We start from the raw sequence: 15,726 nt of genomic DNA on the forward strand, positions 1-15,726 counted from the left end.
GCAATTCTAACTGTATAACTCATCTAGACTATATCTAACAATTTTAAGAGAAAAAAAGTCAAGAATTGCAAGTTATAAAAGTCAGTAATTACCTTTTTTTTTTTTTTTTTTTTTTTTTGTGATGGAAACAAGCTTTCATAGGGTTAATTGTGTAGCTGTATAAACCTGTAAAGGGTGTGTTTTGTTCTGCAGGGTGCTGATCCAGCATGTTTGGGAAGTGATGGGCGTCCTGCTCTGGTTGCTGCAGTGCTAAACGGGCATCATGATGTCATTCCTGTGCTGGTGCAGAGAGAAGCCGACGTTAACCAAGCATCTGGACCGTGAGTTCGAAAACGAGCTTCAAGCTCATTTTGATATGTCCAGTAATAATCTGAGCTAAACTGCTATTTTTAATCATCTGTGTCGGTCGCAGGTTGAATAACACGGCCCTGCATGAGGCTGCGGCTCTGGGAAATGAAGGTCTGAAGAGCGTTGAGATACTCCTGGGGTGAGATTCACAAACACAAATGGTGTTAAAGTTACAAAGGCTTGATTTAAAAAAAAAATGTCTTGGTCTTGTGTAGGTGTAACGCAAGTATCAGAAAGCAGAATGATCGGGGCCAGACGGCGTATGATATTGCCGTGGCCGCCGGAAGCAGTTCTGTGGTCTCTCTGATGGCAGCTCACATGGGACAGGGTCTGCTACAGCGCCACACCAAGGCCAGGAGCGTGTCTGGACTGGATACGTTCTCATGAGACAATCCACATCTTACTCAAACCAAATCCCATCAGTGCAATACTGTACTTGGAGATTTGTTTAGGTCCTCCTTTTAAAATTGCCACCTGAACCAAAATAAGTCAAGATACTCATCTCACCAGCAAAACCGACGTTCAAAACAAATGATTGGTTATTACAGCCATACGGATCAGACACTTATAATGGACCATATAGATGCAAAATTCGTATTTCTAACTATATTTGATGTGATTTGATAATTTTGAGTAAAAGTGTGATTTCCTGATTAACACAGTTTACAAATACAGTGATTAGATGCATTATTCAGTAGTTCTAACTTCTAGCATTAATAGTTGTCCTCTTCATGTACTCTTCTTCAAGCGATACCACAACGGTGTTAGTTTGGGGTCACGTTAGCAAAATTTTGCTGGCAAAAAAGGTCTATTGGCATTAGTGTAGCAATATATGAAGCACACACAGCTCACACACAGCTTTCTGTTGGTTAGAGGGTTAGTTCAACCAAAAATGAAAATTCTAATTACTCATGTCGTTCCAAACCTGTAAAACTTTCGTTCATCTCCAGAACACAAATAAAGATATTTTTAATGAAATCTGAGAGCTTTCTGTCCCTCCATTGACAGCTACTCAACTACTCTCGAAAAGTTCATAAAGCGATTATAAAACTAATCCATATGAATCGAGCGGTTTAGTCAAAATTTTCTGAAGAAACATGATCGCTGATGAACAGATTGAAATGATGCTTTTATTTCACATAATCAGTGAACATCAACAAAAGCTCAACCGAACCTGCTTGACGTGCGAAAACAAACCTCTTTGGTTATAGCGGAAGCTAACACGAGAATGAACCTCATTGGTTCTCGCACGTCAAGCGAACAGGCTTGCGCTTCCGTTTACCACAACTGATGTGTTGATGAATGTTTATGTGAATAAAAGCCTAATCTGTTCATCATATAAAATGATCGTGTCTCTTGAGAAAATTTGGACTAAACCATACAATTCATAGTTTTACGATCTCTTTATGAACTTTTTGAAGCGTCAAACAAAGTATCAGTTGCGTAGCTGTCAATGGATGGATAGAAATCTCTTCGATTTCGTCAAAAAGATCTTCATTTGTGTTCCGAAGATGAACAAAAGTGTTGTATCGTAGATTCCAAGGGAAAACTCATAAACAACGGGAACTTCAGAATGGTCTCTCTTTATTAGGACTCATCTCTGTAGCCAGCAATATACACACACAAGCACACCACACGGCATGTTCTTCTCTGCTTTTAACAGTGCTACAGCCCACAAACATGGTGCGTCACCGCCCCCTATTGGACAACCCCAATACCACCCTTAACATACAACAAAAAGTCTTACGGGTTTGGAACGTGAGGGTGAGTAATTAATGAAAGAATGAAAACATTTTGGTGAACTATCCCTTTAATGCGGCAAATTTGCGTAAACAACTTGAGCGCGTTGCATCTCTCCCAAGATATCCTTGCTATACAGCCTTCACCATCACATAGACTCCTGTTGAAAGTATTGGATTTTGCCCGGCGAAAGCTCGGAGAACAACGCTGAATTAAAATCTGAAATTTGTTTAAATTACACATATAACTAGTGAGTTTCGTTTCCTTTCCTTACCCCTTCAAGAAAATGCAGCAACTTGGGCGTCCCTTGTCAGGATTTTGTCTGTTTCATTGCGTGTATGCCGTACCATTAATTACACACGTTTTTTTGTGTAAGGTCTGTCTTTATACGTTTTTTTGAGACTGTACAGGTACTGATTCTCCCATTGTTTCCGCTGATGAAGCAAGATGATAATTGTGTTCTGTTGTCTAATTTTTCGCTCTTTGCAACTACACTGCGATATTGGCGTATCTAGAGGCGGCAGACAATGAGCGTGAGGATATTCTCCGAACTGCACAATATACTGTATAATTAAAACACTTACTGTACTCATAGAAAAAAAATCTATTATGAGTAGTCTTCATCTTATGTGAGTGAACACCATTCAGATGACTCTTCACAAACATGTAGAACTTTTAATATTAGCACCAAATTACTGAATGCAGCTTTAACAAGAAAAATGAAAAAAACACCACAATATTGAACATTTCAATATTTAATTAACAGGTGGCAAAAATTTTTATAATTGTGCGCGCATACAAAAACATGAGTGTTAAAAATAAACACCAATTTTTTTAACTACAAAAAAGACGCATGACAAAGGAGGAAGAGAGTTATCATCACGGTGTGTATACAGAGAAATAAAATATCCTTTGCTTTGTTTTAAACATCGAACCACATATAAAATGAAATAGCATGTCAAACTAAGCCTCAAACGGGAAGTAACACGACAAATATGACTGTGAAAACACCAACAAACACTCCCTGACTTTCATTTCAGACTGTTTCCATTTTGTGTTGTGCATCATGTGACGTCCTCAGCGGCGCAGGCGCAGGAAGAATGCGTGTCTGCACTCTTTGCTGTCCACCGGGTAATATTTATCATAGAAGTCCAGGATGTACTCCTCTGTCTTGAAGCCGAACTTCTGGTAGAGCAGCATGGCAGGGTTGCTCGCCGATACGTGAAGGGTCACATCCTTTCCCATACATGTCTACAGAGACGAGACAGGAAAGAGATCCCTGTATGAACCAGGGCTGCACGATTTTTTTGGGGGGGGGGGGGATCTAAGTGCGATTTAAAATGCGCAAAAAATTATGAGCTGCTCACATGTGAACATTGCCGTGCTTCACTCTAAAACGCGCAGCGCATTTATTTAATTAATTAAATGACATACTAAACCATATCACGATTTCAGTTTCTCACCTGAATGAGATGGTAAATCATGAACGTGGCGATACCAGCTCGCCTCCATTCCGGATGCACCAGCAGGAAGGAGATGTAGGCCTCGTTGTACTTCACATCTGGCACCATGAAACCAAAACCGATCACAATTTTCTTGTAAAGCACCACTACGCTGAAGTCTGGGTACTGGAGGCATTCTGATAGGTCGATACCTGATGGGCAAAAGACCCCATTTTTATTCCTTCAGGAACTATTTTTAACCAAAAATCTGTATTTGACAGGATGAAATGATGATTACCAGGCCAGAAGATTTCTTGGCACATGGAGTTGACAGAAGGGATGTGATTGGGCCGTACGTAGCAGTAGTCTATAGGTGCGTCAGGTTCGGCTACCCAAGTCGGGTCCTTCTTGTGATGGTACGCACGGATCTCTGAGAGTAAACGCATCTTCAGCGGCCGACTCTCGTAGTCTCTCCTACACATAAACACACACAAAGCTACTGAGCAGGAATCATATGTTAATGTCCTCAAGGCTCATAACTGTGACTCAGTTTTGCAGCTTAGTTTCCATAAATTATTTGGGTGGACTGAACATCAAATAGGGGTGTATTTGTAAAAACCATGGTCATCAGGAATATACTCAATTTTACTACCATTCATAAGTTTGGGGTCAGTAAAATTTGTTTTTCGAAAGAAATTAATCCTTAAATGCAACAAATTGATCAAAAGTGACAGTAAAGACATTTAATATTATACTAATTTGCACTATTTCAACTAAATGTGGTTCTTTTGAACCTTCTATTTATCAAAAATATGAATATGAAGCAGAACAACAACACTGATAATAATAAATAATAAATGTTTCTTGAGCAGCAAATCAGCATATTAGAATGATTTCTGAAGGATCATGTGACACTAAAGACTGCAGTAATGAAGCTGCAAATTCAGCTTTACATCATAGAAATAAAATGGATCTTAAATTTTAAAGCAGAAAACAGTCCTTTTAAATTGTAGTAATATTTCACAAAATTACTGTTTTACTGTAGTTTTGGTCACATAAATGCAGCCTTGGTGAGAAGAAGAATGCAATGCATTTGGAAAAAACTGAAAAAAATCTAAATAAATGGTAGACTATTTCACAAACCTCAAGAATAAAATATTTGCTACATTTCAAGACGGACTTGCCACTTTTTGGACATATAGTCCTTTCATCTCATTCGAAAGAACAAGAAAATATGAAAAATTCAAACAGCCTCTAATAAGAAGAAATTAACATTGCGTAAATGCTCAGATGTGTCCATGCGTGTACCTGATGTATGGCTTGAGCACTCTGGATGTGTAAGGACTCTTGATGGTCTGATCCATGCAGGCATCAGAACCCATCAGCCTGTGCCAGAAGGACACTGTGGGCTGATAGAACCCTTTCCTTATGGACACTGTTGACTGAAAAAACAAAACACAAGACATCTAAACAAGTTTCTCACTTGAAGTTAATAAACATAAAGGTTTTCTTATGGCTTACCTGAAAGCGATCGAGTATACGAAGGTCCTGGCTGGTGGTTCTGTATTTCTCATCTCTGCTCGTCCTGTGGCTGGCCAAACCCCCTTGTGCCCCGTACACGCCCCCCACCAGGCTGAGTGTAGCACTCACGGCCTGATCCACATCCAGCAGAGGAAGCCCTCGCTCTCTTTTGGCCTGGCGCACGAGTAGCTTGCGATGCAGCCTTTTGGCCTGTGGCGTCACGGCCAGCGCTTGCGGACAGGCCTCTAGCTTGTGGAGCAGCACGCGCTCCTCGTAAAGGCTGATGAACGTGTAACGAGGGGCGGGCAAAGGCACGCAACCCTCACCCTTATCCTGAAGAACCTTCCTCCGCTCTATACCGCACCCCCGTCCCGTCGGCAACAAGCCTTCATCCTGGCCCTCGTCTTCCTCGCCATCTCTACCCCGCTCCTCGTCTTCACTCTCCAGTTCTTGTTTGATCAGCTCGGCCGGGCGTAGCTTTTTCCTGACCATGATGGTGCCAGTGGCCAAAGGCATGCTGGGAGGGGGTATATACTCCATCCCGGGGTCGATAACACCCTCAGCATCCAATTCTTCATCGTCTGATGGAAAGTCATACAGTGATTAGAGATGAAGTGAATAAAGGTGCTGCGACTATGTCTGTTTTTACCAAACATATGTTTAAAATATCAGTATATGAGCTATAAAATATATGAGTGGTTGGTAGGACATTACTAGGGTGTTGCAAAGGTGTTCTGGTTGGGCACTAGGGCATTTCTAGGGTGCTTAAGGTGGTACTCTTGCCATGTGGTTGCAAGGGTGTTATGAGTGGTTCTTAGAATGTTACTATGTGAGTGCTATCAAGGTAAAGACCCCTCAAGGTAAGTCTATGCCATCTTTTCGCCCATCTTAGCATCCATCAGGTGGAAACTGTAAGGCCCTGTGTCCACCAAAGTGTTTTTTCAATTGTCCAATTGTTTTCCAATTGTTTTCAATGGAAGCGCTGCGTTTTTAAAACGTCAGGAGCGTAAGGAGAGTCTATTTCACGCTGAAGCGCTCTGCGTTTTTTACCGGTCGCCGAGAGTTGAAGAATGTTCAACTCTGGATAAAACGCAGTGCTCATCACTGTCACTTTTTACCCAGCCGTCCAATCACAGTGGAGGAGGGGCGGGACAAATACCACACCGACCAACTGTCACATTCTGCTTGTACAACGTCAACAGATGACAACAACAAGCATAATAACGGAACAAAATTATTTAAAACAAGATCCAGAGCAAATACTTTACAACGTATCGACATTTATATATAAAAAACAACAACACAGAAACAAACTATCTGTGAAATGAGATAATAGTAACACTTCCGCTGATATTCCTTATCAACTGAACAAAACGCTCTCAAGCGCCCACAGCTAAGCGTTTTCAACTGTTGGACACGCGGCCTAAGTTTGTTTAGAAAAGTAACTAAGTGTTTGGTCAGTAAGCATGAGCATCAACTCACCGTGGAACAGAGCTTGAGGGGGCATGACATCCGGGATGAGATCGGCCTCTGACAGCAGGCTGGGCGTAGCAGAGTGTGAGGCGGGCGTTCCAGGGGCGGAGAAGTCGGGCGAGGGGGAGGGGGAGGGAGAGGTGAGCGGGGTCCTGTCCGATGAGCTGAGAGAGGAAAAGTCAATGACTTCACCCTTCTCCAGATACGGATCCGAGCGACGCCCACGGTTGCCCAGTTTTACAGGTGTGGACGAGGCACTGCGGTCAAGGAACCCGGCCGCCTCCTTCTGTGCACGCCGGATCTCTTTTGCCTCCTGTGTACGGGAACGCTTTTCTTTCAGTTGCATAGCGCTCTCCACTGGGTTCCGACTTCCACGCTTCCTCAAACCCTCCACAGTGATTATGGGGTCGAGGGACGGCTTCGACACAGCTGGAATAACAACATGCAGACCCCAAAATGTTGCATTTACATTTAAAATGAAGGAAAATATACAGCATTACTAGAGTTGTCAAAAGTATCGACTTCAGTACCAAGTCGGTACTGAAATTTAAAAAATGTGATGATACCAGTATTTCCCTCTGCTCAACATATATGTCTCTGATTGGCCATTGTGTTGATACGCTCAACATACATGTCTCTGATTGGCCATTGTGTTGACGTGCTCAACATATATGTCTCTGATTGGCCATTGTGTTGACGTGCTCAACATATATGTCTCTGATTGGCCATTGTGTTGAAACGCTCAACATACATGTCTCTGATTGGCCATTGTGTTGAAACACTCAACATATATGTCTCTGATTGGCCATTGTGTTGAAACGCTCAACATATATGTCTCTGATTGGCCATTGTGTTGACACGCTCAACATACATGTCTCTGATTGGCCATTGTGTTGACGTGCTCAACATAATATGTCTCTGATTGGCCATTGCGTTGACGTGATCAACATATATGTCTCTAATTGGCCATTGTGTTGAAACGCTCAACATACATGTCTCTGATTGGCCACTGTGTTGACACGCTCAACATACATGTCTCTGATTGGCCATTGTGTTGACACGCTGAACATATATGTCTCTGATTGGCCATTGTGTTGACGTGCTCAACATATATGTCTCTGATTGGCCATTGTGTTGACACGCTCAACATCTATGTCTCTGATTGGCCATTGTGTTGACACGCTCAACATATATGTCTCTGATTGGCCATTGTGTTGACACGCTCACGCTCTCAACATACATGTCTCTGATTGGCCATTGTGTTGACGTGCTCGACATATATGTCTCTGATTGGCCATTGTGTTGACACGCTCACGCTCTCAACATACATGTCTCTGATTGGCCATTGTGTTGACACGCTCAACATCTATGTCTCTGATTGGCCATTGTGTTGACACACTCACGCTCTCAACATACATGTCTCTGATTGGCCATTGTGTCGACGTGCTCAACATATATGTCTCTGATTGGCGAATGTGTTGACGTGCTCAATATGTCTCTGATTGGCAATTGTGTTGACATGCTCAACATATATGTATGTATGTGATTGGCTACAATGATCAACGCTTCAAAAACATGTTGTCTTTGATGCTCTTCATCGAGCGTTTGAAAGCAGCGTCTATCAGCTGATCCGTCTATAAGCGGATATATTAGGGATCTGCTGATATACGCCTGCTTTTAAACGCTCCCCTGTGTATCTATGCAAGCGCTCGCTGAAGAGCGTCAAAGATGTCATTGTAGCCAATCACAGACATATATAATAATAATAATAATAACTTTATTGCAGACTCACAGGTCCAAATAAAAAACAAGACAGTACACACAATACAATAAAAACTTCAGAGGAGACAACTATACCAATGCTTCCATAACTTGGACTTATACCGTGTAGTGCTAAACTTGATGCTGGTCAATGCCATAATTATGTAATTCTCGGAGTTATTTAGCCGACATATAAATTTGTACATAACATTTCTCAATGTGGCTTGCAGTGTATTAACACCTGCAGCCACAAACATCTCACTGGCACTACACCAGCGTGGTCTTCTCAGCAGAATTCTCAGTGCATCATTGTAAGCTACCTGGAGTTTATGCAAGCTAGCTTTGCTGAAACTAGACCACAAGTGTGCAGTGTAGAGAGGAGTGCAGTATGCTCTGAACAAAGCAACTTTCACTCTATCTGTGCACCCACCAAACTTGCGAGTCAAACTATTCGCCTGAGCATATAAAGAACGGCATTGCCTGTAAACGTCAAGGTCATCCTTCAACTGGTCTGTAATGAGATGCCCAAAATACTTGTATTTGCTCAAAACTCTCAAGATATTACCTGCCAATTTAAAAGGAGGAAACATTAGACATTTATCTTCCTTTGTTCTGCAAATCATCACCGCACTCTTGTCTGTATTAAATTTCATATCATGAACAGTTCCATAGTCAGAGCAAACATTAAGAAGCTGTTGAAGACCAGCACTGCTAGGACTGAAGACCACAAGGTCATCTGCATACATAATATGATTCACTATAGTGTTGCCTATCATACACCCAGTGTTACACAAATTTAGGCAGACAGAGAGCTCATCAACATACATGTTAAAAAGAATAGGGGAGAGGATTCCACCTTGTCTGACCCCGTTCCTGACCCCAAAAGGGGCAGAAACACAGTGGCCCCATTTTATAAACATAGACTGGTTGGCATACCAGTAGGACAGAATTCTCACAATACATTTAGATACACCTCTCTTACTCATTTTGTCAAATAACTTGTAGTGATTGACACGGTCAAAAGCTTTTGAGGCATCAATAAAACTCATTAAAACTGAGGAGTTCTTATCTCTATACGTATTAACAATTTCCTTTAAGGAATATATGGCCATATCTGTGCCATGTTTAGGTTTAAAACCAAATTGGTTGTCAGTAGAGGGGATAATGTCCACAATTCTGCTCAACAGGATGCTTTCAAAAACTTTAGACAATACACTGGCAAGGGCTATTGGTCTGTAGTTATCAGAGCAACCAACCTTACCAGACTTATCCTTAATCACCGGCACAAGCAAGACAGATATCATTGTATCCGGCAGAAAACCATGAATTAAAAAGGAATTAAAACAGATATATGTTGAGCGTGTCAACCCAATGGCCAATCAGAGGCGTTTAAGAATCAGTTCAACAGTGCTCAAAATGCTAGAGGGAAATGCTTGGATTACGAAATGGATTGAAATGTTGTTCCAGGATCAACAAAGATGTTGATCCAACAACATGTTGTACTTGGTAAAATCACGTTCACCAAACTTCTACTACCTTTGGCCTTTATTGAGGCCGCAGAGCTTTTCTCCCCCTCGGGCCGCAGAGTCGGTGGCCGGTTCTGGACTAGCTTCCACCAGCCGGGTTCTCCGAATTCCTGTGCACCGGAGCGGAAAAATGTTGGGCTGCCGACAGACAGACACCCTGCCACGGTGCTCCACCACGTGGAAGTCTTCTTTCTGAGCATGAATAATCATAAAATATAAACGTACTCGCCTTTAAAATCAGGTGATTTTAAAACTAAATATAACAGTATTGATACTCAGTCTCACCTGGAACCAAGTAGGAACGTCCAGTGCCGACTGATAAATGCACAAATATCTTCCTTCCATCTGAAGTAACCTTGTCGTCCGGTGCCCTCTAAAGACAGGTTATACATGGCCAACATAACCACCTATAAGCATAAAATCAAACAATTTAGAGACCTTTTTTTTTTTTTTACCAGAATGCATAATCAATTAATCTCATAAGTCTTTATTTGAATATTATGAGATTTTCCATTTTTGTAATGCTATTTCAGGTATATAGACACAGATATCCTTTCAGGACAAATCCTGCAATGTGTTTTCAGATACTTTTGTCAAGCTAACTAAATACGTTTTTTGTTTATTTCAATTGCTCCCGAGTGCATACCTGCTGCCAGGTCAGCCTCATCCTCTCAAAACTCTCCTTCCCGTCTTCCGCACAATCCGAGCAGGTGAACTTGAAGAAGTTGTCTCCTTTCAGGTAGCTGGGCTGCTCTCCGCGTAGCTGAGCTGAACCAAACAAGGGGGGGAAAAAATCACGGAAAAGACAGCTCTGAGACGAAGCACACTTTTTTCAGATCAGTCTTTATTGAGTGAACAAATGCAGCCCAAGTTGAACATCACATCTTAAACTGGTCACATATCAGACATGTCGTCCCTTGTTAATGGTCTTCTCACCGGCCGGGATCCATTTGTGGCACTTCTCGCAGTAGAACGACATGTCCTCGTTCCAGCTCCCCTCTCCGTCCTCACCGACGTCGCTGTTCAGAGAGTCTCCGCTCTGGTCATGAGACAGATCCACAGATGCCTGGTCCTCCGATTCCACAATGAGGAGAGTTTCTCCCTCCACCTCGCCTTCCTCCAGACCCTCAGAGGCTGACGTGCACATGGTCTCCTCGTCCTGTGCCGTGAGACCCCTCTGGTCCCCACTGTCCATTTTTCCACCTAACAGATAAAAGGAAGCGATTAGATACAGGGCTCGACAATAAGGGCTGCCCGATGGACCCGGGACCAGCATGAAAGACGCTCAGGACAGCTGACGGAATTGTTTCGAATTTCCACGTAATTAAGTCTTGCCGATTTAAACATTCAAGACACGAAAGAGATTATTCTGCATTCTGCATTATTTTGTTCATTTGACTGTTTATTTGTCTTTAATAATGTTTGAACTTCTTATTAGCTATGCAAGTAGTTTTCGCTGTGGTATAGGAATTACCTAGAAGGGATCTAAAATGTTGGTGTCATAACAACCTTATTTATTAGAATACAAGATTACAATGGGTCAAATACAACGGAAACAATAACATTTATTATTACGGTTACACTTCATTTTAAGGTGACGTAGTTACAGTGTACTTACTCAAATAAGTACTAAGTAATATTAATTAACTACTTACTATATAGTTACGGTTAGGGTTGGCTACTTGTAATTATGCATACGTTACTGTATTTACTATAGGAAGTAACGTTACATTTATTAACGTGTGACTACGCCTTAAATCAAAGTGCTACCATTATTATTTATCAAAATGTTTTGTGTGTGTGTGTGTGTGTGTGTGTGTGTGTGTGTGTGTGTGTGTGTGTGTGTGTGTGTGTGTGTGTGTGTGTGTGTGTGTGTGACAATCATAGACTGTAAATTGTGACAATGACGATAAGTTACCACAATTTACTATTGCAGAAACTATAGAAACCGAGGTATTTCGTGAGAGAAACAGGAGTAATAGTTGTGCAACTGTAAATGAATTATAAATAATAATAATAATAATAATAGTAGTAATATGTTGTACCAGTCGGTTTATGAACTGTGTGTCCCCGGCGTGTCAGCCTCTTGTCGGTCTCGCGCGGCCACGAGCTCTCTTGTCAGTTGTATCTGTTCCTCGAGCACGCGCAGGTTCTCGCGCTTCCGCTCCACGCGCTCCAGGTCGCGCAGCACTCCGTCGTGCAGCCTCTGCGAACACGTGATCATTTCACATTATAAACACTGCATGTATTATACTAAGATGCGACATTTGAAGTAACCCCCTGATAATAACCACTGGTAAAACTACAGATAGCTCCTCATTACAATGGTAAGATATCTGTGTTAGGTTTCTATATAAATGTATTTGAAATGAAGCAGTAGCTTAAACACACGACACGTATAAACTGAAACAACTGCCAGAGAATAAAACGATTCCCTCTGAACAGAACATGTCAGCCAAGATACCCGAGTAGTTACCGTTACTATAGTAAAATGGTATGTTTTGCATTAGACAAAACAGCAAAAACCCGACTGTCTCGCACATCTGTACTTGTTATGATTGCACGCATACTGTACACTAAAGGTTAAACAGAATGGATACTTCAATAACAGTGCCTCATAAAGACATGGTGCTCATTTGGCTAGTAGGACAAGAGTGTTTTTACCTCTCTGTCCCAGTTCTGCTTGAGATGAACGCCTGCAACGGTACTGAGAGTGAGCACTACCGATAATCCCAAAACAAGCTTAGAGACCGTAGACATAGTTATGAAGCATTACTGTGAATACAACTACAGTAGGATAATAGATGGCTAGAGCACTTTCATAACAGAATGGAGCTGAATCCTTTGTGGTGGTTTGGTTTCAATAGGATATCAGACTCTTTACTGCCGCCTACCGACCAGGAGCGGCAATACGCCCACTGCGCATGCGCAGTATTCACATAATCTCATATTTTTAACATATCGTGTTTGATTATTTGATCGGACGGCCAAATTGTTAGGATAGTTTGCACAGTATTGAATTAAAAAATATTTTTGACTTCCAGTGTATACCAATCCAACATAACCAAATATTTTATGTAATTATTTGATCAAATAATGACTGAGATGTCATAATTAGTCACAAAGGAAATTGAAAATCAAGTGTTTAGCATTTTTGCGATATATCCCACATATTAAGTCTGTTTTATACTGCACATTTTGGCAAATGTATATACAATTTGCATAATATGTATACTATACATGCATGTATAATATGCAGAAATATGCTATTTCAAGCAAAACTGTTTATTCCAGTGATTGCATTTAACTGTTTATCTTTAGTACTACTTGCAATCTATAGTCCAACATGTTTTTATCAAAAGTCCCATGTCTGGTGCAAACTAAGACTGATGATCTGTCACCAAAAATCAATAAAAGGGCAGCGGGTTACACTGAAGGTCTTCGCTAATGTAGAAATGCAAGAGAGTTTTGTGAAATAACATCTTTGGTTCCTCCACTCATTCTTCACTTCCTCTCTTTTTTTCTCGTCCAAAGTCTGAATCCACATGTTAAGAGTCATAATGTCATTCTGCACACCATCCCGGGATTTTGTCTGACCATTCCAAACCGAGTTGAGAATCCCTTTTGAAACACTTTTCCCCTTTGAAATGTGGGAGAGAACAGAATGCAGATTTGTAATTCAAATGTGAATTCAAGGAAATATAAATAAAACAAAATGAATTCAACTGCATATTCCCTAAATTGAAGTGCATGTGTATGTATGTGTATATATATATATATATATATATACACAAAATGTTATGTTAGATGTGATTAATTGTGATTAATTGATTTGACGGCACTAATTTATAATATATTTTATATAATTAATCATGGTGTAAAAAACATACAACTTATTATATGCTTTAATTTACCACTTTAAATGTCTTAAAACTGGACTTCAAAACATCAGTTTGTATTCAAATTCAAAATCTTACACTAAATTTTAAAATCAAAACCTTTTTCTGAAAACAATATTGATGTGTAATTAAAATCTGGTTGATGACTTCATTATTTTGACAGTAACAGTATTGTTAATTAAACTCAGTTTATAGAAATATGTGTAATACTTTGAGAAAACAATGTATTTTACTGAATAAATAGGGATAATTACTCAAAATTCATTGTAATCATTTATCTTTTGTTGCAAAAGTAAATTCCTCTTCGAATTTCACATGCCCGACCACAGCAGCGCTTATGTTTCCATCCACCTATTTTTATGCACATTTTGGGATATCGCATAAAAAAAATAAAAAAAATGCTGTTTGGAAACGCAAAGATGTGCATAAATTCTAAAAATGCACATAAAAAATTTATGCACTCAATTGAGTCGGATAAAAAAATGTATCCGGTAAGAAGACATGCACATAAATGGAAACCGCAATGCCATAAAATAACCATACTTGGTTCCCCAAAGAACCATTTTCTTACTTTGAAGATGTTAACAAACCAATATAAAGAACCTTTTGTGCATTTGAAATGTTCCATGGATGCCAAAGGTTCTTCGTGGAACCACAGATGCCAATAAAGAACCTTCATTTTTACGAGTGTAATTGTTTTACTGCATGTGGAAAACATGTATGCGTCTGTGCGAGTCAAAGCCTGAGTCAGAAGGATGAACATGCACATCTGGTGCTCAGAGTTCCTCAGCTGTGGGGCTGCCGTAAAGGTTTGTTTGATGGAACACCCCTAGTCAGTGACAGCTAAAGCAAACATCCAGCTTTCCCAAACACCACTCCACCCCTTCACCTCCACGGGCTCAAACAGAGATTTTGGAAATAGGGAACCCCAAGCAAATATGTTGCCTCAACACTTTCAATTTTTTGATTTTTTGGTGTTGAACATAGGGGATTTTATCTGGGAAATGCTGTTGTTGTGTGTATTGGCACACAGAAACATGATTATAAGTGACCCCTCTCTCCATCTTTCATCATTTTTTCGGTCCGTCTTATACCGGTTTGATGTGCTGCCAACAACAACACCACCACCTTTAAAGTGAAGTTATCAGCAGGGTGCTACTCAGCAGCATCCTGTAAGAAATCAGCATGGAAATGGTATTAAGTAAACAGATTCCCTGGCTGTTTGTTGATCTGTAGACTATCCTTTTCTTTATCAGGTCTGGAAATGATGAACCGCCATGCCTCCAGATGAGCTACGATGTTTTACCTTGCCTCACTTTAACCCGTTTCTGAGAAAAAGAAACATTCTGTGTTAGTGCGAGTGGGTGGATGTGTGTTAACAGTGTTTTAGATGTATCTTCAAACATTCAATGAACTTTGGAGCAATTCTTTGGGTGAATACTATTTTCTATTAGTAAAATAGAAGCCAGTTCCACCTAAGGTCATTGCAATTTTATATCTCATAATTGTGAATTTTTTGAGTGTCTCTCAATGTGACTTTATATCTCTCTGAATTTATATTTAGAAATTCGACTGTTTCTCACAATTGCGACTTTTATATCTCACAATGAGACTTTGTTTCTTGTAATTGTGACTTCATATCTCACGTTCACTGTAAAAAGTGATCAGTTGACTTAACTTAAAAAAAGTGAGGAAACCCGTTGCCTTAAAATTATTACGTAAATAAACTTCATGTATTGAAAAAAATAAGTTACGTGAACTTGACAATTCCACATAACTTATTTTTTTCAATTACGCATTGTTTTCTTAATCATTTTAAGGCCACGAGTTTCCTCACTTTTTTTAAAGTTGAGTCAACTGATCACTTTTTACAGTGAATGTGACTTTATATCTTGCAAATGTGACTTTATTTCTCATAATTGCAACTTTATTTCTCACATTGAGAATTTATTGCGCCTTTTTTTCTCATAATGAGGCTTTATATCTTGCAATTACAAATATATCTCAAACAATTGC

At 40.3% G+C, this 15,726-nt stretch overlaps 3 protein-coding genes across 5 annotated transcripts in view; 1 reads left to right on the plus strand and 2 right to left on the minus strand.

Annotated features, from left to right (window-relative positions):
* dzank1 (double zinc ribbon and ankyrin repeat domains 1) overlaps nucleotides 1-1,326 on the plus strand; it is a 232,988-nt gene extending 231,662 nt beyond the window's left edge. For all 3 annotated transcript variants that reach the window (XM_082139832.1, XM_082139831.1, XM_082139833.1), the window contains exons 19-21: nucleotides 193-320; nucleotides 413-487; nucleotides 564-1,326. In XM_082139832.1, coding sequence (XP_081995958.1) covers nucleotides 193-320; nucleotides 413-487; nucleotides 564-735 — 375 coding nt within the window. In that variant the 3' untranslated portion in view covers nucleotides 736-1,326. The remainder of the gene's footprint in view (nucleotides 1-192; nucleotides 321-412; nucleotides 488-563) is intronic.
* A 1,501-nt stretch (nucleotides 1,327-2,827) lies between these two features.
* On the minus strand, nucleotides 2,828-11,006 carry kat14 (lysine acetyltransferase 14; the record flags this gene model as incomplete). Its single annotated transcript, XM_082139827.1, has 10 exons — nucleotides 2,828-3,339; nucleotides 3,552-3,742; nucleotides 3,829-4,004; nucleotides 4,839-4,972; nucleotides 5,052-5,632; nucleotides 6,534-6,953; nucleotides 9,822-10,003; nucleotides 10,097-10,218; nucleotides 10,458-10,579; nucleotides 10,748-11,006. 10 exons carry the CDS (start codon nucleotides 11,004-11,006, stop codon nucleotides 3,166-3,168), a joined length of 2,361 nt encoding a protein of 786 aa, XP_081995953.1. The 3' UTR covers nucleotides 2,828-3,165.
* An 858-nt stretch (nucleotides 11,007-11,864) lies between these two features.
* Nucleotides 11,865-12,679, minus strand: pet117 (PET117 cytochrome c oxidase chaperone; the record flags this gene model as incomplete). The annotated part of the gene is made up of 2 exons (XM_082139925.1): nucleotides 12,476-12,679; nucleotides 11,865-12,017 (listed from the first exon to the last, which is right to left on the minus strand). Exons 1-2 carry the CDS (start codon nucleotides 12,569-12,571, stop codon nucleotides 11,865-11,867), a joined length of 249 nt encoding a protein of 82 aa, XP_081996051.1. The 5' UTR covers nucleotides 12,572-12,679.
* Between the last annotated feature and the right edge of the window lie 3,047 nt (nucleotides 12,680-15,726).

The sequence above is a fragment of the Leuciscus leuciscus genome, assembly GCF_965113295.1.
Source record: "Leuciscus leuciscus genome assembly, chromosome: 15".
Taxonomy (NCBI): domain Eukaryota; kingdom Metazoa; phylum Chordata; class Actinopteri; order Cypriniformes; family Leuciscidae; genus Leuciscus; species Leuciscus leuciscus.